The following is a 25,565-nucleotide window of genomic DNA, read 5'->3' on the forward strand; positions in this document are numbered from 1 at the left end:
GCTAACATACAATGTTTAATTAGTTTCAGGTGTACAATATAGTGATTCAACAATTCCATTTATTACTCAGTGCTCATCAAGATAAGTGTATTCTTAATCCCCTTCACTTATTTCACCCATCCCACCTGCCACCTACCCTCTGCTAACCAGCAGTTTGTTCTCTATAGGTAAGAGTCTCTCCTTTGGTTTGTTTCTTTTTCCCCTTGTTCATTTGTATTGCTTCTTAAATAGCACATATGAATGAAATCATATCGTATTTGTCTTTCTCTGACTTATGTCACTTAGCATTGAAGTCTCTAGATCCATCCATGTTGTTGCAAATGGCAAGATTTCATTCTTTTTTGTGGCTGAATAATGTGTATGCATGCGCGAGCATGTGTGTGTGTGTGTGTGTGTGTGTGTGTGTGTGTGTGTATGTGTTTGCGTGTGTATCACTTTTTTATCTATCCATCTACCAATGGACACTTAAGCTGCTTGCATAATTTGGCTATTGTAAATAATGCTACGTAGTGGTGCATATATCCTTTCAAGTTAGTGTTTGCATATTCTTTGGGTAAATATTGAGTAGTGCGATTACTGGATCATATGATAATTCTATTTTTAGTTTTTTTGAAGAACCTCCATACTATTTTCCACAGTGACTGCATCAGTTTGCATTTCCACCAGCAGTGCATGAGGATTCCTTTTTTCCCACATTCTTGCCAACACTTGTCATTTCTTGAGTTTTTTGTTTTATCCATTCTGACAGGTGTGAGGTGACATCTCATTGTGGTTTCGACTTGCATTTCCCTGATGATGAGTGATGTTGAGCACCTTTTCATGGGTCTGTTGGTCATCTGTATGTCTTTGGATAAATGTATATTCATGTCTTCTGCCCATTTGGGAAAAGTTTTCAATTAGCAATAATCGCGCCTTGGATAAACCTCATTGGCTACGATACTGCCACTGTGAAAGCTTCTTCTGCCCATTTTTAAATTGGATTATTTGTAGGGTTTTTTTTTTTTGGTGTTGAGTTTTATAAGTTCTTTATATATTTTGGATAGCTTTATCAGATATGTCAATTGCAAATATCTTCTCCCCTTCAGTAGGTTGCCTTTTAGTTGTGTTTATTGTTTCCTTTGCTGTGCAGAAGCTTTTTATTTTGATGTACTCCCAATAGTTTATTTTTGCTTTTGTTTCCTTTGCCTTAGGAAACATATTTAGAAAAATATTGTTAGAACTGATGTCAGGGAAAATACTGCTTGTGCTCTCTTCCAGGATTTTTATGGTTTCAGGTCTCACATTTAGGTCCTTAATCCATTTAAAAAAATTAATTTCAGTGTAGATAACATACAATGTTATATTAGTTTCAGGTGTACAATACAGTGGTTCAACAATTTCATACATCACTCAGTGCTCATCATGACAAGATTTCTTAATCCATTTTGAATTTATTTCAGTGTATGGTGTAAGCAAAAATCCAGTGTCCTTCTTTTTTATGTAGCTTTCCACTTTTCCCAACATCATTTGTTGAATAGACTTTTTCCCATTGTGTATTCTTGCCTCCTTTACTGAAGATGAATTGACCATATATAATCATGAGTTTATTTCTGGGTTCTCTATTCTGTTACATTGATCTATGTGTCCACGTTTGTGCAAGTACCATACTGTTTTGAATACTAGAGCTTTGTAATATAACTTTAAGTCTACAATTGTGACACGTCCAGCTTTGTTTTTCTTTTTCAAGATTGCTTTGGCTACTCAAGTTCTTTTGTGGTTCCATACAAATTTGGGGATTGTTTGTTTTAGTTATGTGAAAAATGCTTTTGGTATTTTGATGGGAATTGCATTAAATCTGTGGATTGCTTTGGGTTGTATGGACATTTTAACAATATTTGTTCTTCCAATCCATGAGCATGGAATGTCTTTCCAATTGTTTGTGTCATCAATGAATTCTAGTTTTCAGGGTACAGTCCTTCTCATCTCTTTAGTTAAGTTTATTTCTAGGTATTTTATTATTTTTGATGCAACTGTAAATGGGATTATTGTCTTAATATTTATTTATTCTGCTTCATTATTGATGTATAAAAATGCAACAGATTTATGTGCATTGATTTTGTATCCTACAACTTTACTGAACTCATTTATCAGTTCTAGTAGTTTTTTGGTGGGGTGTTTAGTGTTTTCTATATATAATATCATGTCGTCTGCAAATAGTGAAAGTTTTAAATTTCCCTTATCAATTTGAAGGCCCTTTATTCCTTTTAGTTGTCGGATTGCTACGGTTAGGACTTCCAGAACTATGTTGAATAAAAGTGGTGAGAGTGGACATCCTTGTCTTGTTCCTGTTTTTAGGTTGCAAGCTCTCAGTTTTTCCCCATTGAGTATAATGGTAGTTTTGGGTTTTTCATATATGGCCTGCATTATGTTGAGGTAGTTCCCTTTAAGCCTACTTTGCTGAGAGTTTTTATCATGAGTGCATGTTGTACTTTGTCAAATGCTTTTTCTGCATCTGCTGAAATGATCGTATAGTTTTTATCCTTTCTTTAATTGATGTGATGTGTCACATTGATTTGTGAACACTGAATCACCCTTGCATCTCAGGAATGAATCCCATTTAACTGTTGTGAACGTTTTTTTAAAATGTATTGTTGGATTCAGTTTGGTAATATTTTGTTGAGAATTTTGCATCATGTTCATCAGAGATATTGGCCTGTAGTTCTCTTTTTGTAGTATCTTTATCTGGTTTTGTTATCAGGGTAATTATGGCCTCATCAAATGAATTTGGAAGTTTTCCTTCTTCAATTTCTTGGAATAATAGTTTGAGAAAACTAGGTATTAACTCTTCTTTAAATGTTCAGTAGAAATCACTTGTGAAGCTGTTTCATCCTCGACGTTTGTTTGTTGGAAGTTTTTTGATTATTGATTCAATTTCATTCCTGGTAATAGGTCTGTTCAAATTTTCTTCCTGGTAATAGGTCTGTTCAAGTTTTCTATTTCTTTCTGATTCAGTTTTGGGAGGTTATATGTTTCTAGGAATTTATCCATTTCTTGTAGGTTGTCCAACTTGTTGGCATATAATTTTTCATAGTATTCTCTTATAATCTTTGGTATTTCTGTGGTGTTGGTTTTTCTTTCTTCTCTTTCACTTCTAAGTTTGTTTGAGTCCTCTCTCTCTCTCTCTCTCTCTGTCTCTCAATGAGACTGGATAAAGGTTTACCAATTTTTTTTTGATCCTTTCACAGAATCAGCTCCTGGTTTCATTGTTCTATTGTTTTTTTTGTTGTTGTTTCTATTTCATTTATTTCTGCTCTAATCTTTGTTATTTCTTTCCTTCTACTGGTTTTGTTTTGTTTTTTCTAGTTCCATGTATTGCTCTAAACTTACCACCTAGAATAGCTTTTGCTGCATCCCAAAGATTTTGGACTGTTCTGTTTTATTTTTATTTGTCTCCATGTATATTTTGATTTCCTCTTTGATTCCTTGGTTGACACATTCATTGTTTACTAGCATGTTATTTAACCTCCATGTATTTGTGCTTTCCAGATTTTTTTTCTTTTGGTTGATATCTAGCTTCATAGAACCGAAGTCAGAAACGGTGCATGGCTCGACTTTGATCTTTTTGGATTTGTTGAAACTTGTTTTGTGGCTAATATGTGATCTATTCTGGAGAATGTTCCATGTGCACTTGAAAAGAATGTGTATTCTGCTGTTTTAGGATGGAATGTTCTGAATATATCTGTTAAATCCATCTGGTCCAATGTGTCATTCACAGCCAGCGTTTCCTTGTTAATTTTCTGTTTGGATGATTTGTCCATTGATATAAGTGGAGTGTTAAATTCCCTGCTATTATTGTATTACTATCAGTAAATTCCCTTATGTTTGTTATTAACTGTTTTATGTATTTTGGTACTCTCATGTTGGGTGCATAAATATTTACAATTGTTATATCTTCTTGCTGGATTGTTCCCTTTTTGATTAGAGTGTCCTTCTCTGTGTCTTCTAACAGTCTTTGTTTTCAAGTATGTTTCATAGGATGTAAGTATTGCTACCCCAGCTTTTTTTTCAAATCCATTTGCATGATAAATACTTCTCCATCCTTTCACTTTCAATCTGCATATTTCTTTAGGTCTGAAATAAGTCTCTTGTATGCGGCATATAGATGGGTCTTTTTCTTTTTAAAAAATTTTTAATGTTTATTTATGTTTGAGAGACAGAGAGAGACAGAGCACGAGTGGGGGTGGGGGTGGGGAGAAAGACAGGAAGATACAGAATCCAAAGCAGGCTCCAGGCTCTGAGCTGTCAGCATAGAGCCTGATGTGAGGCTTGAACCCATGGACTGTGAGATCATTAACTGAGCAAAAGTTGGATGCTTAACCAACTGAGCCACCCAGGCACCCCTAGATGGGTCTTTTTCTTAAAATCCATTCCATCACCCTATGTATTTTGATTTGAGCATTTAGTGTATTTACAGTCAAAGTAATTATTGATAGGTATGTATTTATTGCCATTTTGTTACTTGTTTTATGGTTGTTTTGTATTTCTTCTCTGTTCCTTCCTTCCCTTGCTCTCTTCTCTTAGGACTAGTTGGCTTTCTTTAGTGATATACTTGGATTCCTTCCTCTTTAGTTTTTGCATATCTATTACTCATTTTTGATTTGTGGTTGCTGTTCAAGTTATAATGACATAAATTTGTGGTGTGTGGATTTTTTCTTTGCTTATTATGCTCCCTGCAAAATGCTGAACTAAAAAGCACTGGATTCAAAGTGTTATAACTCATGAATGGGCGTGGTCTGCCAGACAATTTAAGCTTCTGAATGCCATCTGATATTTCAGGCTCAAGGCAATTAACAAAAAATATGCAGATTGCTGTTGGGGTGTTAGCTTTGATGCTTTAAATTTGGTTTGTAATGGGTCCCTAAAATTAGAGACAGATTGATCACACCCTTATTGACAGGTTTGGATTATTCCTCAGTCAGTGAAAGAGGGACAACCTTCAGGGATTGTGTAGAAAGTTTTTCCCTCTGTCTCTGCTCAGGCAGATCCTGTCCCATTTTTCAAAGCCTAGCTCAGATACCACCTCCTCCATGCAGCCTTCTAGCTCTATGGCCTTTGCATGTCTAGAGAGTTCTGAAGGTGGGGATTTAGAAGTTAGAGGAAGCTAAGAAAGAGAAAAAGGAGGAGAAAGAGGTCAGAGCAAAGGACAGAGAACGGAGTGGTAGAAATCCAGGAGGGGTTTGGGTTATCAGGGCAAGACACAGAGTTAGAAAGAAGGGATTCTTTAAGGAGGGAGAAGGCTGAGGTTGTTTTAAACAAAGAATCAAGAGATTGGAATCTTTCTGATCTTATTCTTTTCTCAGCATCACCTTACCAGTTAAAGAAAGCTGCTTGTTGTTAGCCATTTTATTTATTTGTTTGTTTGTTTATGTGTTTGTTTTTTGTTCTAAGGCAGAAGTCTTTATGTGTCCCAAGAATCCCAAATGAACCCTTGCCATTCAAAATTGTCTTCCTCAAAGTTATTCCACTTAGGTCATAATAAAAGTTCCATCATAGAAGAAGAAAGAAAGGCATTCTACCTTAGGATCATCACCTCATTCTCTGATCCCAGAGAACATAGATGGCCAGAGAACTCACAGAGACAAAAAAAAAATAGAGACAGTGACTTCATTCAGACAATAGGTTAACTCTCTCAAAGAATCAAAGCCTGCAACTTTCATGCTACAAAGAACTAGAGCACATGAGTGGGAACAGGACATCACATGTGACCCGATAGGGGCCTCTAAGAATGGAGGGAGAGATGCCTTGACTTGTGTTCTTGCCTGAAATCTTAGTAGGTTCCAGGGCTTATCCAGACCCAACTGGAGTCATTGCACCAGACTGTCACATACAAAATAGTTAAAGTGATTGAAATAGAGGTTACAGGCTTTATTCAGTTCAGGCACATCTGGGATGCCTGACATCAGATAACTCCCTGAGCCAAAGTAGGGTTGGGGTTTTCATAGGATGAGAAAAGCGGAGTATAGAACTGTGGTCTTGCACCAGGATGCAGTATTGTTCTAGCTAGGATGCTAGAATCTAGGATACTAGATTGTTCTAGCTCTCGGGATTGTTGGCGCAATCTCATTTTGGCTGCTGTCAGAGCAGTTCTTCTGAAAGTGATCTTTGTTAGCCTGTGGGTTGTCTATTAACAGTCTAATGCCAGTTGAGGTACAGAAACAGAGAGCTAGAAAAGAAAGAGAACAAGAAGAAGAAATAAAAAGAAAGGTGACAACATTCCAAGCAAAGAAAAACTGGGGTTTGTTTTAATTCTTTTTTTTTTTTACTTTTTTTTAACTTTATTTTTTATGTTTTAAAATTTACATCCAAATTAGTTAGCATATCGTGCAACAATGATTTCAGGAGTAGATTCCTTAATGCCCCTTACCCATTTAGCCCATCCCCCCTCCCACTACCCCTCCAGTAACCCTCAGTTTGTTCTCCATATTTATGAGTCTCTTCTGTTTTGTCTTCCTCCCTGTTTTTATATTATTTTTGTTTCCCTTCCCTTATGTTCATCTGTTTTGTCTCTTAAAGTTCTCATATGAGTGGTCATATGATTTTTGTCTTTCTCTGACTAATTTCACTTAGCATAATACCCTCCAGTTCCATCCACATAGTTGCAAATGGCAAGATTTCATTGTTTCTGATTGCCAAGTAATACTCCATTGTGTGTGTGTGTGTGTATGTGTGTGTGTGTATATATATATATATATATATATATATATATATATCACATCTTCTTTATCCATTCATCCATCGATGGACATTTGGGCTCTTTCCATACTTTGGCTATTGTTGATAGTGCTGCTATAAACATGGGGTCCATGTGTCCCTTCGAAACAGCACACCTGTATCCCTTGGATAAATGCCTAGTAGTGCAATTGCTGGGTTGTAGGGTAGTTCTATTTTTAGTTTTTTGAGGAACCTCCATACTGTTTTCCAGAGTGGCCGCACCAGCTTGCATTCCCACCAACAATGCAAAAGAGATCCTCTTTCTCCACATCCTCGCCAATAACTGTTGTTGCCTGAGTTGTTAATGTTAGCTATTCTGACAGGTGTTAGGTGGTATCTTATTGTGGTTTTGATTTGTATTTCCCTGATGATGAGTGATGTTGAGCATTTTTTCATGTGTCGGTTGGCCATCTGGATGTCTTCTTTGGAGAAGTGTCTATTCATGTCTTTTGTCCATTTCTTCACTAGATTATTTGTTTTTTGGTTGTTGAGTTTGATAAGTTCTTTGTAGATTTTGGATACTAACCCTTTATCTGATATGTCATTTGCAAATATCTTCTCCCATTCTGTCGGTTGCCTTTTAGTTTTGCTGATTGTTTCCTTCGCTGTGCAGAAGCTTTTTATTTTGATGAGGTCCCAGTAGTTCTTTTACAGTTGCCTCAGCTTTCACCAATTCTATGCACCCTTCACTCAGGTACACCAATTCTCAAGTTCAAACCTCAAATTTCCCCCTCCCCCTGAGGCTTAGTTCTATACATTCCACTGTTCCCCCTAATACTTCCCTGCACTCCAGTTTTGTTGCCTTTGTATACTCTGCCCCATAGTTACAGGAAAGGTCACATCTTGTTGGGTGTGGAGACTGAAATCAGGGAGAAGAATCATGGAGAAGGCTGTATCTGAGTTAGGCCTTGAGACGGGACAAGATCTGCCTGGGTAGAGGCAGAGGGAAAGAACTTCCAGAAGCATACAATGGTATGAGTTTGTTAATTCTTCAAATAGAATATTATGGAGGACTTTCTTTGTGTCAGGCATTAATTGTGTTCTGGGTAAGAGTGTGGGTTTTGAGGACAAAGACTCAAACCCCAAGGCTTGCCACTTCCTGGCCATACGACGGGTTGTGATCAGCCATAACATAATCAATGAAGCAGGCTGGGTGGAGGTTGACAAATTAGAGAGCAAAAGTCCTGTTTAACAAGGACAACTCCTGCTCAGATGCTGGCGGTCATAGCCATGTAGTCTAGTTGGGTTTGATATTCTGATAGTTCAAGAAAACTGAAATTCTGGATTTTTATGTGAAATATTTTTATTTTTAAAATACTGGCCATTAAATTTAAAAAGATAAATTTACAAGTTAAACTGCACATATCTGTAGGCTGGTTCTCTTCATGGATGGCAAGTTGGCCCACTCTGACTTAAAGGCTTAACTCTTGGGGGTGCCTGGGTGGCTCAGTTGGTTAAGCGGTTGACTTCAGCTCAGGTCATGATCTCACAGCTTGTGAATTTGAGCCCCTCATCAGGCCTTGTGGTGACAGCTCAGAGCCTGAAGCCTGCTTCAGATTCTGTCTCCCTCTCTCTCTGCCTTTTCCCCACTCATTCTCTCTCTCTCTCTCAAAAATAAATAAACATTTAAAAAATTAAAGGCTTAACTCTGTACTTAGTAGAACAAACAAGGCCCTCCAATAAGCACTTCTGCTTCATTTCCAGCCTTGTTTTCCCCTACATCTCTCCTTCTCTGCCACTCTGTGGCCCCACATAGTAAAATTCTTGCCCAGATGAACCTCTGTGTTCACGTAGAGGTCATTGAAGAGCTTTTCTCCATCTGCCCACTTCAATTTTCTTCTCTGGACTAACATCTCCTATTCTTCAAGAGCCATCTCCTTTCAGAAGCCTTCACTAACTCCTTCCCCATGCTTCCAAAACCCATGGACACTATTAGCTGCATCCTATGGCCATTCCTTGTCTACTTGCCTTTCTTTTCCATGAGTCTAAGTATATTATGTATGGGACATAAAAGCATGCAGTAGATATGTGTTTGGTAAAAGAATGAATGGAATAAATGTATGTTTCCGATGTCACTTACTATATGTAAATATGCACCAAGAAAAATATATAAGTACCCTTCTGTATCCACTCATCCATTTTTCCAGCAAATACTTATTGAACACTTATTTTATGCCAGGGACTGTTCTAAGTGATGGAGATACAAGAATGAACATGCCAGACAAAGTCCCTGCCTTCACATATCTCATATTTTAGTGTGGGAAGACACTAAAGAAAATATTTAATCTAATGGAAGATGGGGATAAATGCTATGAGAAGAAAATAAAGGCAGAGAAAGGGCTTAGAGGGTGACAGGTATACTTTCTGACAGGGATCTCTGGGAAGGTGACATTTGAGGAAAGGCTTGTGGGAAGAGCAGGAGCAAACTATACAAATAGACAGAAAAGAACATGCAGGCAGAAGGAACAGTAAGTGCAAAGACCCTGGGGTAGGACCATGATTAGCATATTTGAGGAATAGCAAGGAGGCCAGAGTGGCTACAGAGGAGTGAGCAAGGGGGAGAGTGGTGAGAGTTGAGGTCAGAGAGGCAATAGAGGGCTAGACTGTCTTATCATCACACCTCTCAGTCATTCATTGAACACAAACCTTGCTGAATAATGGAGTAAGGAATATGAGTCTTGGTGGAATGTGTGGTGGCAGTGCCAGGGAGATATGCATAGGTCAAAAACAGTTCTCCCCACAGATACATGCTTTGCGTAGCACCTTCTCTACCCAAAGTCTTTACCACATGGCTCTCAGATGCAGGTCCCACCTGAGACCAGGCACTGTTTGCCTTGGGAGGGTCATGAAATGGTGGAGATTGGCCAAAGTTATTTCCTGCTAGTTGGGGTTGGGACCAGGCTGTGCACCTCCACCCAGTTGGAAAGGGCTCTAGAGTCGTTATTCATCAGATACGTTACTGTTTAGAACAAGTCCTGAGTTTCCCACTTCTACACCTTTTCCTCTCCCAGAAAGCCATACCAAAAGAGAAGACCTATGTTCTACTTCCTGCTTGACCTCCACAATGGGTTGTGAGAGCCAGGACAGGTCTGGTGCTCTGTGCAATGAAGGATCAAGACTTGATGGTCTAATGCTATATGTCACATCTGTGCCTTGATCCTTTCTGCCTGATGGGCCACTTGATTTCTAACTTTGGAAGTGGGCCTTCTATAGCTATCTTCTGGTAGCTGCACCCAGGTGGTAATATAGCTATACTACCTATTCAAAAGCAGTGGTAGTGGTGAGGTTGGACTGAAGCCTCAAGGTCCTTGCCTTTCCTGCATGCCCTGACATTCTTACCATTAATCTTTCTTCACGAGCAAAGGTGCGAGGCCATCTCCAGGGATGACACCTGGGTGCCAGCAGGCTTGTAAACCCACCCTGCCCAAGTGGGACTCCATCATCTTCCTGGGGTGCAGAATGAAAGAACATCTCCTCTGAGGGAGAGACACAAGGTTCCATCCAGGACTGTCAGAAAACCACTGGGAAAGGCTCAGGCCAGGCTTCCTGCTGAGTGGCCCTGAGCAGATCCACAATATGAGGAATAAGGGACCACAGGAATGTCAGTGTCTGGGAATGCTGTAATGGATGGTAGTTCTGAAGAAAGACTTGGTCATCCTTGTAGCTTGGTCTGGGGCTACTTGTTGCATAAATTCTTCCTGAGCTGTGGCATTTTCATACTTTGAGGCACAGTTTAACCCCCTAAATGAGCACAAGGAGGAGGACACAATTTGTCAAGGGCTGGTAACTCAGAGGAAGCTTGCCCATTCCAGCTTTGCTGATTTCAGCTCTGTGCTTCCCCCAGAGTTGCTGTTGCAAAGGATTGTGGGAACCCTAAGTCTTCCTACTCATCAGAGGTACAGAACTGTCTAGTACTTCTAGTACAGGAAGGCTTGAAGAAATAGAGGAGGTTATGAGGATAAGGGAGCTGCTGTACCCCAGTGGCCCAACCCCCTGGGAAGAGGGAGGGACCCCAGCTAGGGAAGGAGGACAGATACTTCCCTTAGATTCTAAAGGTTAGAGCATGCTGTGAGCTCAGACAGGCCTGGATTCCTGGCCCAAACTGTTTCTTTTATGAGCTCTCCTTGTAAATTTAGGGGCATATTAGGAACCTGGACGTCCCTTCACTTTAAACTAGGAGCCACAAGGGGCGCCTGGATGGCTCAGTCGGTTGAGCCTCTGACTGAGGCTCAGGTCATGATCTCACCGTTTGTGAGTTCGAGGCCCAAGTTGTGTTCAGTGCTGACAGCTCAGAGCCTGGAGCCTGCTTCAGATTCTGTGTCTCCCTCTCTCTGCCCGTCCCCAGCTCATTCTCTCTCTCTCTCTCTCAAAAATAAATAAACATTAAATAAATAAATAAACAAGATCACATGAAGTGAGCCAGGTACAAGCAGTTGGTGGTGGGGACTGAGTGAACCCCATCTGAAGCCAGCAGCCACTCCTGAGGTCCTCTCAGTTGCCATGCTGAAATCTGCCTGGATGGCTCTCCCTACCAGTTGTTTTAAGTTTATTTTTATTTATTTTGAGCAAGAGAGAAAGAGGGAGAAAACAAGCGGGGAGGGGCAGAGAGAGAGGGAGACAGAATCCTAAGCAGGCTCCACACTGCCGGTGCAGAGCCTGATGTGGGGCTCAAACTCATGAACCGTGAGATCATGACCTGAGCCAAAACCAAGAGTCAGATACCCAACCGACTGAGCCACCCAGGTGCCCCTCTACCAGTTGTTTCCAAGAGAAAGAGCTTCACACAATGATTTTAGAAACTGCCCACATGTTTCAATGTTGATAAGGAATTGCATTTGTATTTATACAGCAAGCACATCTAATACTGCTTACTATATGCAGACACTGTTCTAAGCATGCGGCAAATAATAACTCAGACAATTCTTAGGACAATACAACCTCAGAGGTAGATCTTCCTTTACCTCATTTATTGATGAGAAAAATGAGGCACAAAAAATTAATTTGCTCCCAGTCCTTCCTCAGCTGGTAAGTGGCAGAGCCGGGCTTAAAGCCAAGCAGCCTGAGTGTAGTCCATGCTCTCTGACGCTATGTTCTGCTGCCTCATTAAAACTAGCAAACGAGCAAACACAAAACAGCAAAAACAAAACACCGTGCAGGACAAAAAGCAAGCAGACGAGCAGATGCAAAAACAAGCCCTTCATTTGCCTCCTCTGCTTGAAACCTGATCCGGCACAATTGGACACCTTTGCTGTTTTCCTCTGCTTTTGTCAACCGTCTTCTTTGTCAGTTTCTTCATGCCCGACCCCCATCTTAACAACACTCTTTCTTAGATATTCCCAACGCTGATTTGTTTTCAGCCCTTTCATAAAGCAACTTGGCCTTTCGGCCTTGTCATGTTTGCTCTCTGAAATGCTACCTCTCACTTTTCATGGTTCATTCTCGATCTTTCCCTTCAAAAATTCTACTCAAATCCTCCCAGAATCCCTGTCTCCTGCCAGGCGGATGCCCTGGGACTTATTTTGCAATGAGTATTTGGGGGCTCACAGCCACTCCTTGTAATGGCCCACATTTCTCTTTCTATACTGGTATTATTTGCTGTGTCGCAAAATGCAGTCTTTTATAGACATGTACTTCTTAGTATCAATCCCTGTTTTGTGTGCATTTGTCTTATCTTTCCAGCAAGAGTGGAAGTCAGGAAAGCAGGGGCTGTTTTGTATTCTACTGTCCCTTTTGCAGTGCCAGGAAGTCACATCACATAATCGGCAAAGGCATGAGCTTTGGAGAAGTAGCACTTGGACCCAAGCCTTGACTTTGCCACTTACAAACTCTGTGACCAATGAAAACTCACTTGACCTCTCTGAATCTCCTTCATAGGATTATTTTGAGACATAATGCATACAGAATGCTTAACTTGGGGCCTGACTATCATCTGGGAAGCCTTAGCATTTGACAACTCTTATTACCATGTCCCAGGTACCTTGAATCAGCTTGGGCAGCGGCAGAAGCCTTCAATCACTGGGCTCTAAACAGATCTCTAGTCCGTAGGGTTAACTTCACTCAGGTATATGGCATTTTTAGGAAATGTTGAATAGGACTGGCTGGGGAAAAAAAAACACAACAACCCAAGGCTCTACAATTATACAATTAGAATGTAATTTTTTTTTTGGTTCAAGTTTGACCTCTGCTAATTGGAAGGAATTGGAAGGAAATGAGAAGATCTAACACCTCTTTGGGTTGAATAGGTGGGTACATGTGTGTGCACACATGTGCAAGCTTGCTCCTGCACATACATGTGATTTTTCTCAAAGCGGAGCCTACGACATGTGTTTGTACAGTGCGTCAACACAAATTGCCTAGGAGTAGGCTTACCCAGATACTTTAATGTACACAGCAGGTTGAGTCACACTATCAGTTAACACAGAGTTCCTGGTACTAACCCCTTCCAGACTCCCTACTATCGCTAGGTAAGCAATCCTAGGCTACTCAACACAAGCTGACTCATACTTACTGTTAAAACATGACTTGCCAAAGGAGAACTTTCTGCATGATTCTTCCGTCCAGGAAAGGAAACAAAGATTTCCCAAATCTAAGAGTAGAGAACTTCCATGATCCTACCTACATACACTCCTGTTTCACAGTCTTATTGGAGGTCACTTTTGGCAGTTCTCTGGAGGACTTCCAGGAAGGTGTCCAGAGAGCACATTTAGGGACTGTGTATTCACACCAGGTTGTTTGTTGAGAGAAATTCCAGTCCTTACACACAGGGATGGAAAGGAGAAGAGAAACTCACTGCTTAACACCATCACAGAATTCACATGAGAACCCATAGTCTGGGACTCCCAGCCTCCTGGTTTGGAGAATTGTAAAATTATGTGCCACCTCTTCTTTTTACTGTTTTCAAGACAAGTAGGTGTTAACCTGGAATAAGGAAGTTGTTGTTAATGAGAATGATGGTATTCTAGGTTTGTTTTTCAACAAATACACCAGGATCATGCACATCCAAGTGAGTGATACCCTTTCAAATAGTCACTTTGACATATCACAAACTTGGAAAAGTGAATTCACCAAACATAACTATGCCCAATCCTTCAAGTCACAGTATACCATAAGTGCTGAGCACATATTCTGGAGTCAGCTGACTTGAGGTGAGGTCCTGACTCTGGCGTTTATCTGATCTTCAAAAAAAATTCTTTCTGAGCCTCATTTTTATCGATAAGATGGTTACCCATGGGCTGAAGCTTTGGCCAGCAACAGCCCTATCTGTGAGGAGGATGACTGGCAGCCATTTCACAACAGCAGACTGGTAAAGGAAGGTTAAAATAGCTGCTCACTAGATGTGTGTCCTAAAGGATGGGGAGGGGGAGCAGGAGCCAACAGGTAACGCCCAGCAAAGAGAACACAAAACTACCCAATACATGTGTAATAAGATGTGGGTTATATAACAGGAATAGTTGAGGTCAGTTGAGAGAGGTGAGAATATGAGTCCTGAGTCTATCTGTTGCTGTACATGAGATTTATGTAAATTGCTTCATTTCCCTAAACTTCTATTTCTTCACCTTTAAAATGGGTATAATAATCCTACTTACCTCATAAGACTGTGAAGAAGATTAAGTGAGATATTGCATATAAAGCACTTAGCACAATGCTTGGCCAATGTGTGCATGCATGCGTGTGTGTGTGTGTGTGTGTGTGTGTGTGTAAAATCACCTAAACATGGTCCTTATCCTCATTGGGAGCTTGCATTCTTAGAGGTATGAAGAGGACCAGTACATGAATAGTTGTGATATCCACTAAGTGCTGTGCAAAAGGTATTAATTAATGCTATAACAGTGAGATCACATCATGTGGGAATCAGGAGACAATCTATGGAGGAGTTAACATTTGTGATGAGGCTCACAGGATGAGTAGATTTCTGATAATTCAACTTGGCAGGGTGGCAGATCAGGAAGGAAGGAATAGGCTTGCAGAGGCACAGGGATGGAAAAGTAAGGCATGTGTTCAGGGAAAAGAAAGTATTCAGTTTTGTTTGGAGACCACTTGTAAGGCCTTGGCCAACCCTGACATTCTTTGGTGCTACAAATTGCAGAAAATAGTCAGGAGGGGTAGGTTGGACACATATTAAATGCTGGATAATGTTTATGCCTTGGAAAAAAGGTTATGGGGAGTCATGGAAGGTTTTTGAGTATGAGAATGACCCGTTTAGATCAAACTTTAGGAAAACCTATCTGGCAAGATTATATAGGATGGATTTGAGACAGAGGAAAATTGGAGGCCAGGAGATGGGTCAGGAGGCAACCACAACTATCTAAATGAGAGCTAACAAGGACCAAACTAGAGGATGACAGGACTCATATTCTCACCTCTCTCAATCGACCTCAACGATTCCTGTTATGTATTTCACAGGTAGTTTTGTGTTCTCTTCACTGGGCAGTACCTATTGGCTCCTGCTCCCCCTCCCCATCCTTTAGGACACACATCTAGTGAGCAGCTATTTTAACCTTCCTTTACCAGTTCACTGTTGTGAAATGGCTGCCAGTCATCCTCCTCACAGATAAGGCTGTTGTTGGTCAAAGCCTCAGGAGATGGAAAAGAGAAGATAGGCTGAAGAGCTCTCAGTAGGATTTGGTACTCCTGGAATGGCAGAATGATTAAAGTAGGAGTCAAATAAGAGTTAATGGGGTGCCAGCCACAGCGGCTGGGAAGTAGCACATGTTTGGAGACCAGAGGATGATCTGTGTGAAGTAAATGTTGAAGTGTCAGTGGGCCATGTAAGTGGAGTTGCCTAGCAGAGAGTTAGAAAAAGCAATGAAGACTCAATAGTGCTGTGATTACACAAGGAATTTTTGAAACACTCACTTTGGAACCATTCCAACAGGAATGAATTAAAGCCTTTAAGCACTGACCAGATTCTGCCCTTCTAGATGGCATTTAGAATTTAAAAAAATCCTACAAAACTATAAAAATGTGTAGAAGGAAGTCCAATAAATTTTAGTTTTCCTATGATGACTACTTCAAGGATCAAAAAATATGTATGAAAATCTTTACTCCTAGATCTGTCTCTCTGTTTCTATCTCATGCTGGTGCCATAAGTAAGAATGGCTTCAGTCTGTCTTTTGGGAACCCAAGACAGCCTTCTGAGCCTGTTCCCAAGCCACACAAGTACAACAGGCTTATTACTTTATTATTATGTCCTGTTTTGTGAGCACAAAACAGCATCACTGAACTTGATCACCTACCTTATTTGTTAAAATTAATCTCAAATGACAAAGCTATTTCCAAAGACCAAATTCTTTCAAAGGGCAATGATTTGCTTTGATTTAGGACATTAGGACATCTAAAAAAAAAAAAACATTTCTCCCTATCTCACACAATACACAAAGATCGATTCCAAATGTATTAAATACAGATTCCCAAATCCATTCATTTAACAAATACTGATTGAGTACCTACTATGGGCAAGGTGCTCTGTTCTAGACGCTTGGAATAAATAGTAAATGAAACGGAGAGAAATCCCTGCCCTCTTGAAACTTACATTTTAGCTGGGTGGAAAAGTTAACAATAAGTAAACTGCATAGTGTGTTAGAAGGTAATGACTGCTACCTAAAAAGGAAAAAGCAGTGAGGAATTGGGAGGGCTGGAGTGGAAAAATCTGCAGTTTTACGTTGTGTGAGCAAGGGAGGTGTGGTTGAAAACTGAAATTTGGGTGAAGACCTAAAGAAGATGAGAGAGTTGGCCCTGCTGATACCTGGGGTTAAAGGGTCACAAACAGAGGAAACTGCCAGGGCAAATGCCCAGAAAAGTGGGAACATGCCTGGCTTCTTCAAGGGTCAACAAGAACAGTGTGACTGGAGCAGGGTGAGCAGGGAGGAATGGTAGGAGCTGAGGTGGAGGGGGTGAGGTGGATCATTTTATATCATCTTCTCAGCTACTTTAAAGACTTCAGCTTGTACTCAGAGAAATCGGGAACTATAGGAGGATCTTGAACAAAAGTGAGATGTGATCTGACTTACATGTGAAAGGATCATTCTGGCTGCTGTGATGAAAATAGAATGTAAGGAGACAAAGAAGAAGCAGGGAGATCAGTTAGGATGCCATTGCAGTGAGCCAGGCAATTGATGCTGGTGGCTCACACCAGGGTGGTAGCAGTGAAGGTGGGCAAAGTCATCAGAGTCCGGGTATATTTTGAGCATGGATTCAAAAGGATTTGTAGACAATTTGATGTGGTACATGAGGGAAGAGAAGCAAAGATGATGCAAAGGCTTTGGCCTGAGCAACTGGGAGGACAGAGCTGCCATAACTGAAAGGCGGAACAAAATTATAGAAGCATTAAGAGAAAATAAATATTAATATTGTGTAATAATACATAATAAAATTTCTACAGTCTTGGATTGGGGAAGGCTTTCTTTTTTTAATGTTTATTTTTGAGAAAGAGAGAGAGCAAGAAAGGGAGGGGCAGAGAGAGACACACACAGAATCTGAAGCAGATTCCAGGCTCCAAGCTGTCAGCACAGAGCCCGACATGGGGCTTGAACTCATGAACCATAAGATCATGACCTGAGCTAAAATCAGATGCTTAAGCGACTAAGGCACCCAGGTGCCCTTAATTAGGGAAGGCTTTCTTAAGGAAGACATGAAACTCACAAGCTGTGAAGAAAAAAATTCCCAGATTAACTACAACAGAAGACATGAAATTTAAAAAAAAGACAAAATGCAAACCTTCTTTATGGGAGAAGATGTGAAATTAAAAAAAAAAGTGACAGACTGGAAGAAAATATTGATAATATATATACCAAACTTAATTCCTCTTAAATTAGTTCTTAATTATCAATCAATTAATTAATCCTTAATTAAGGGATATGAATTAAGATTCCTAAGGTATAAAGAACACTTCTATGATATTAAAAGACAGATAATTCAATGGAAAGTGTCCTAAGGTCATAAACAGGCAGTTCACAGGGAAAGGAATACCAACTAGGCCAGTAAACCTATGAAAAAAGGCTCAGCCTCATTACAGAAATAAATATTAAAACAGCAACGTAATACCAGCTTTCGCCCACGTTACCAGTAAAATATATGACCAATAATTTTCATTGTTGACAAGGCTGTGGGAAACAGGCACTCTCTTTTTTTTCTTTACAAATTTTTTATTCAAATTCTGGTTAGTTGGGGCACCTGGGTGGCTCAGTCTGTTGAATATCCATCTCTTGATTTGGCTCAGGTCATGATCTCACAGTGAGATCGAGCCTCGTGTCTGGCTCTGCACTGGACGTTGAGCCTGCTTAAGATTCTCTCTTGCTCTGCCCCTTCTCTGTGCTCTCTCTCTCTCTCTCTCTCTGAAATAAATGAACAAATAAATTCTAGTTAGTTAACCCAGTGCAAATACTGGTTTTAGTAGAATTCAGTGATTCATCACTTACATACAACACCCAGTGCTCATCACAAGTGCCCTCCTTAATACCCATCACCCTTCTAGCCCATCCCCCACCCACCTCCCTCCATTAACCCTCAGTTTGTTCTCTATTGTTAAGAGTCTTTCATGGTTTGTTTCCCTCTCCCCCCCCCCTTCATCTGCTTTGTTTCTTAAATTCCACATATGCACTCTTAGTGAAGGCGTAGATTTGTAAAGAATTTCTGGTGGATAATATTGCAGCATCTACCAAAATTTAAAGCGTTCATATCCTTTGGCCCAGTGGTTCAATTTCTAGGTACCTAATCTACAGAAATAATCACACAAGCAGGCGGAGATGTAGGCAAAGGGATGTCCATTTCACCATTGTTAATAATAGTGAAAAAATATTAGGCATAAGAATTGGCCAACAAGAGAATGGCTAAGTAAGTTGTGGTACATCCGTACTGTGAAATATCATCCAGCCTTCAGGCATATAAGGCAGCTCTATAGATGTAGTTGGACATGCTGACCTAAAGAGACAATAAAAATGCTTTTTCAAGGGAAGAAACAAACTATAGAACAGTATATGTAGTATGATGACCTTTGTGATTTAAAAAATAGCCACCATGCATGTGTGTGTGTGTGTGTGTGTGTGTGTGTGTAAATTCATAGGCGCTCTGAGAAAAATGTGAAAATCCTATTGAGTGTGAGCGTGGCATGGGCTTACACATGTGGGTGAGAGAATAGAGACTTTCTTCTTATTCTCTGTATACTCCTTTGTTCTTTGAAACCCCTTTACAATCAAAATGTGTTATTTTTGTAATTTTTAAGTTAAAAAAATGAGAAATATGTCAGATACTGCAGATTTCTGAAAGTTCCCAAAGAAGGATCCTGGAAGCGGTAACATGTTTATTACGTTAAATTCACATTGTGCCACTGTGACAGGAAGAACAGCATCTAATGCATGCTATGTGGCCTTGGGAAGGACACAATGTTTATGAGCCTCTGTTTTTTTTTTTTTCAATGGAGAATGTAGATAATACCTGCCCTGTGTGTTTTCATCAGTTGCAAAGATAAAATGGAAAAGCCGCTGAAAAATTATAAAGCCTTGTAAAAATATGAAGCATACTTAATAATACTTCATGTGCTAGTTCTTTGTCAATAACATCAAAATTTAATACCAAGAAGAGAATTTAGATGATCTCTTTGAATTGGTTTTAACAGAATTCTTCCTGTCCTGATTAGGTCTTACCTATAGAAGCAATGTAGGCATTGTACATCAATGTTCTAGAGAGTTATGTGTATGAGACATTCTGGTGCAGATGGGTTTGGGCAATAGCCTTATGTCATACTCTTCATGCCAACCATTTCAGGGCCAGCTAGCTTGGTCATAGTGAATTAATTAGAAAGCTTTTACTTAGCACCGGCTTTGTGCTTAACATTCCACTGTAAGCAGGTAGCCAGATATCCAAGTTTGCCTGGGACTGTTACGTTTTACACTGTCCCGTTCCGTAATGGCTAATAGCAGCCTATTCACTCTCAAAAGTGTCCTGTCAACTATGGGGCATGGAAGGAAACACAGGAAGCCCCTGGCTTCAAACACCAGTCTTAGAAATTTCTTTCCCATTCCCAGCTTTTCACCACTGGAAAATCCAGTATTACTTTCATGGATCTTTTGGAGACTTAATGGACTCAGAACCAAGGCTGAGAAGAGCTGCTGTGGACCTCCAGAGGGCTGCCCCACAAATTGCCCTCCTCTGCAAAACCTCCTCCCTCAGACCATTTCTCTTTATTGCATTGCCTCATACTCCTGGCCAGAGATTTATTTGGGGTGGGAGGGGGGAGCAAGCATTCCATTTTCGATAGTGTAAACAGGTTGGGGAACGTTTATGGCAATTGATTTTTTCCCCTCCTAACATGGAGCTGATTGATGGTCTGCTTCTATGGAGGAAGGGGACTGGAGGAATAAGGTTAGAAAGGAAAAGGTAATCTTGGAGCATGAGTTATGGCTGGTGAATTAGACCCTCCCTCAGGGCAACCAAGGAAATCAAGAGGCCAGGGGGCCATGAAAGTTGGGAGCAGAAAGGAAGGTGGGTGTCAAAAATATGCAATAGTTATTTGGGGAAAAATGTTGTTTTGTGCTCAGCCCATGTCTTAAGAAGGGAAAGGAATGTTCTTACTTGGCCACCTACTGCTCCTTCTCCTCTTCCCCTGCTCTATATGGCCCAGCACCCAGAATTCACACCAATGGCAGACTATGTGCCACATGAGTCTGGGAATGAGACTTCCATTTAAAGCATCCTGCTTTGACAGGAATGTGTTCTTGGATTCAGTCAATGGGCTTACCAATACATTTTTGTATATGCCCTTTCTTTCCTTATTTATCTTTTTAAGTTTATTTATTTTCAGAGAGAGAGAGAAAGAGAGCGTAAGTAGGGAAGGGGGGAGAAAGAGAGAGAGAGAGAGAGAGAGAGAGAGAGAGAGAGAGAGAGAGAATTCCAAGCAGGCTCCACACTGTCAGTGTGGAGCTCAATGCAGGGCTCAAACTCATGAACCGTGAGAACATGACCTGAGCTGAAGTTGGATCCTTAACCAACTGAGCCACCCAGGCGCCCTAGTATATGCCCTTTCTTAATTTGGGACCTGCCTGTATAAGACCTTGTCTCTGCCCTTGAGGGGCTCAGCTATTAGATTTAGGAGAGACCCAGTTAATAAATAGGAAACTACTGGAGAGCAATCAAGTGCCAACCATAAGGTATTGGCTCTAAGTACAGTGCAAATCTTTCCAAGGTGGGGCCCAGACAGGGGTTGTATGAACGTTCGTCAAAATTTTCACATAAGACGGCATTACTGATCTGCCCTAAGAATATGCATAGACAGCAAGAGGATGGAGGAGAAAATTCTAAGTAATGCCGGAATTCACCTGGAGCCAAAGTTTGGCACCAGCCATGAGCATGGGCAAGAAAGGCTGTGGGAAGAAATCAGGCCTGATGCAAGCAGTGGGAAATTGGCCTGGCTCCGCTGAGCTGGGCTCAAACACTCCCTGTAAATTAAAGTTCACAGAACATATCAGTGCAGTGCATACATGTTTCAGAGTGACTGAGGCAATAAATCGTGGCAGTGTGTTTCAGGTGGGTGATTTAACATGACTAAAGTTCAGAGGAGGTGAGGGTCAGATCTTGGAAAGTTAGGGAATCCAGATGAAGGACTTTGGTCTTGTTGGAAGGCATCCATAATGGTATTAATTGAAGATGCTTAGTCAGGGTTGGAACATCAGGATGTGGCTGGTACACAGGATGAAGGAGGAGGGAGTCAGGGAGACCATTTAGGAAGCTGCCACAGTAGGCCAGGGGTAAAGAGCTAAGTACCTGGCCCAGGGTGGAAGCAGAAAATTTGTGAAAGGACAAATCTGAGAGCCATTGCACAGGTAAAAACAAAAGGACTTAGATATTGTGAAAGAAGAGCCAGAGGAGGCCTTCCTGCATCTGAATTTAAACACAAGAGGAACACTGTTATGAAGGCTTCTCACCTATGCAGCCTGTCATGCCCTCCTAGGGAACCCCCTTTCCCAAGAAACCCTATTGCACCTACACAGTAACCTAATTCTGCAAAAATTCAGATTTATCTTATGAAGGTCTTTATTATTTGTATTATTATTTAAGTCTATTTATTTATTTTTGAGAGAGACTGAGCATGAGTGGGGGAGGGACAGAGAGAGAGAGATTGGGAATGAGAGAATCCCAAGCAGGCTCTACACATTCAGCACGGAGCCAGGTGTGGGGTTTGAACTCTTGAACCATGAGATCATGTGGGGCTTGAACTCTTGAACTGTGAGGTTGTGACCTGAGCTGAAATCTAGAGTTGGATGCTTAACCCACCAAGCAACCCAGGAGCCCCTCCAATGGAAGTCTTAAAGCGTTTATTCACTCACCTTTTACAAAGTTAGGTGGGCTGATAAATGCTACAGGGTTTCTGACCAGGGAGGCCAAAGCATACTATTCATTCCACTGCCGAGGTAGTGAGAACTACCAGGTCTTCAAAAAAAAGTGTGATGTGTCCACAGTTGGTTCACACAAGAAATGAATACTTTTTGCTTCATAACCCCTGTGTCCTTCCTGTGAACCCTGTCTCCTGAGAAAATCTCAGAGCACGAATTTACCAACTTAATTTGTAAAAGGAGGTTAGTGGATCCATACTGTAAGACTTTTATGGAAATATTTGAAATTAATTAGCCTTGTCAGCTTTTATTTGCATAGGTTCACTTCCAACTGTATAGTCCACCCCAAATTTAACTTTTTAATAAGTATGATTTTAAACAATAAAACTTAGAGAATCTGTATACAAAGAGCTTAAAGAATTTAAATACATGGGTTTATTATTAACACAGTAGCAAATATATCAAGAAACACGCCCCATGAAAAGTGTTTCAAAGAAACACACATCTGCTGTGAGAAAGGAGTATACCCAATAAGTAAGCCCGAAGAAGCTGTTTGCTTCGTGATACCGGCAGATAAGCCTGGCAAACCTCGGTGTGATTGAAGAAGCCAGTTTGACACTCAGCCTAGTCCAGGCAAGCTACCGGGCCTCGCCTGAGCTCAAGGAACCTCGACACAATGGTGTTCGCATTTTGGAAGGTCTGTCTGATCCTAAGCTGCTTTGCAGGTAAGGGAAGTGTCTCCAAACCATCAAAGATGATTGGGAACGGTTTTCTTTTAAACTCAAAACATGAATTTTTACATGTGTTCTTCTCTTGCACTTCAAGGGAATTATGTTTCGTTTGCAGAATAAAATAAATGTTAGAACTCTAGCTTAGCAAGTATAGGCCATGTTGTAAATGTAATTGTTTTATGTAGCATCTGAATTAAAAAAATTTTCTCTGAATAATCACAGTAGCTTTCCTTTTCTTGATTGGGAAGGTGAACAGCTTAATTTACCCAGAAGCTGAAGTTTGCACTAGGGATAGTTGTGTTTTTTTCTGTTTCAGTTTAGTGTTTCCTTTAAGGGAACTCACTGTGATCAACTTGAGTTGTTACAACAGGCAGAGCTGGGCTTGGAGGGCCTACTATGCTTCACTCTCTAACATTTCTTTAGGTGTTGCTGTTTTCCAAGCTTAAGACTGTATTTTGGAAAATCCGTGAGTGATTTATTGTTGTACATGGCATGGGTGTTTTTAGGGATCCGAGCAAAACAAAATAATTTTTAAATTATTTTGATGTTGGTTAAATTATTTGATGTTGGTTAGACCCAGGAGAGATCACTAATTCAGAAAATCTCTTGGCTTATTTTCTCAAGTACCAGATACATTTGAATCTGTTTTTATGATGTTAGCTAGGTACAATAATATTGTTTACAGTCATGCTGATATTGTTAAGCCATTGGCAGTATTAGGCAGTCATTAGGATGAGGTTTACTAAGGATATTTAATGACATAAGAAAATGTCCAGGATAAAATATTAAGTGAAAGAGCAGATCCACACATTTGACTAGAATAAATTGCTAGAAGGTTATATACCAAAGTGCTCATGGTGATTACCTCTGGCTGATGGGACTATAGATGATTTTCGTGTATTCCCCAGCATTTCCATATTTTCCGGGGTTTCTACAAAGAATATTATACTAGTTGTATAATTAAAAGTGCTACTTTTCGAAACTATATGGTAGTTAGTAATAGTTCTCTAGATGTTCATTACTAAATGTTTAAACACATGTGTTCTATGGAATCACCAGAAGGCAATATTGCATTTATCCTGTGATCTAACCAGGACTCAGAGCTGGAACAGCTAGAACACCTTTCTCAGCTTCTGTGCTAATGGGACTATGTCATGTCACAATTTTCCTTTCCCCCAGGAATATTCATTTTAAACCTTAACTTTAGACAGTGAAAGTCTTTGTTCCTTCTTAAAGAGCTTCCAGTCATTAGCTAATTTGGTTATCCCTGGGTCTTCTGCACCAGCCCCCTAAAATCACACATGTTGTCAATAGCTATTTCCTTGTGCGAGGCCTTATGCAGGCCTACACTAGACAGCAGTTTTGGAATAGTTACAAGAATGGTTTTTACTGTAACTAACTAACTAACTAATAGTAGTTAATTAGTTAGCTAGTTTATATATGTAATATATATTATATATATAATTTAATAGTGTATATATATATATATATATAATTTACTGATTACAAGTGTAGTGTATGGTCATTGTGGAAAGGTTGAAACTATGAAAACATATAAATAAGAAAATAAAAATCACCAACAATTCTACCACTCAAAGATTTGGTTGAATTTCTTATATATATATATTTCCTTTGCAAGTATATATATCACATTACAAAATTGGGTTTATACCTTGTATACAATTTCCCATTGTTTAAAAAATAACTTGGATGATGTTAAGGTTTTATTTGATTGTAACTTTTAGAACAAGGCCCAATCAGAGTGACCAATAAATACTTCAGAGCCTTTGTTCTTAAATGACTACATAACTGGTTTTGCTGGCATATAGTGTATACTGCATATCTGTACACAGATAATCTAGCTGGCCCATAGCAAAATATGATGGTGTCAGTCTAGCAGATGGAATGGAAATATGGTATAATATATTGCTTCCTGTGCTTACATACGTATAGAAGTCTGAGAGAGGGAGATTTCAGTAGTCTGTACTTGTCATTGGTAGCGTCCCTGAGTTGATCCAGATGTGGCTGTGAAATGATTGATACTGTTTTTATCAATGTGAAATTTGATGTGCTACCTGGACTTATTTCTTGGGCAGAAAGAATGTCCCGTTTTTTGGTGTCAAGCCTGGTGCCTGGCACATAGTGGACTCATAGTAAACATTTGTTGGAAGAATGAATCATCTGAAATGCTGCCATTTGGAACAACATGGATGGACCTTGAGAGCATTCTGCTAAGTGAAATAAGTCAGACAGAGAAAGACAAATACTGCAGAGTATCACTTATAAGTGGAATCTACAAAATCCAAACTCATAGAAACAGAGTAGAATGATGGCTACCAGGAGCTGGGGGGTGTTTGTCAAAGGTTACAAATTTCCAGTTAGAAGATGAATAAGTTCTGGGGGATCTAATGTACAGCGTGGTGACTCAAGTTAATAATACTGGATATATACTTGAGACTTGCTAAGAGAACAGATCTTAAATGTTCTCACCACAAAAAAAGAAATGGTAATTATGTGATGTGATGGAGGTGTTAGGTAACACTATGCTGGTAATCATTTCACAATATAGAAGTGTATCAAATCAACACATTGTACACCTTACACTTACACATTATTATATGTCAATTATATGTCAGTAAAGCTGGAAAAATAAAAAAATGAATTAACTTCTCAAACCTCAAGCATTCAGAAATAATTTTCACATACATATTTAAAATCAGTTTTCTGTAAAACTAAGCAAGACAGATTTTAATCAGAA

At 40.0% G+C, this 25,565-nt stretch overlaps 1 protein-coding gene and 1 pseudogene across 2 annotated transcripts in view; one reads left to right on the forward strand and one right to left on the reverse strand.

Annotated features, from left to right (window-relative positions):
- Positions 1-832: 832 nt before the first annotated feature.
- Positions 833-957, reverse strand: LOC131503373 (U4 spliceosomal RNA; annotated as a pseudogene).
- A 21,553-nt stretch (positions 958-22,510) lies between these two features.
- VSIG1 (V-set and immunoglobulin domain containing 1) overlaps positions 22,511-25,565 on the forward strand; it is a 37,125-nt gene continuing 34,070 nt past the window's right edge. Inside the window, exon 1 of one of the 2 annotated variants that reach the window (XM_058713192.1) lies at positions 22,511-22,801. In XM_058713192.1, coding sequence (XP_058569175.1) covers positions 22,753-22,801 — 49 coding nt within the window. In that variant the 5' untranslated portion in view covers positions 22,511-22,752. The remainder of the gene's footprint in view (positions 22,802-25,565) is intronic. The other variant, XM_058713193.1, reaches the window with a different exon arrangement.

The sequence above is a fragment of the Neofelis nebulosa genome, chromosome X (assembly GCF_028018385.1).
Source record: "Neofelis nebulosa isolate mNeoNeb1 chromosome X, mNeoNeb1.pri, whole genome shotgun sequence".
Lineage (NCBI taxonomy): Eukaryota > Metazoa > Chordata > Mammalia > Carnivora > Felidae > Neofelis > Neofelis nebulosa.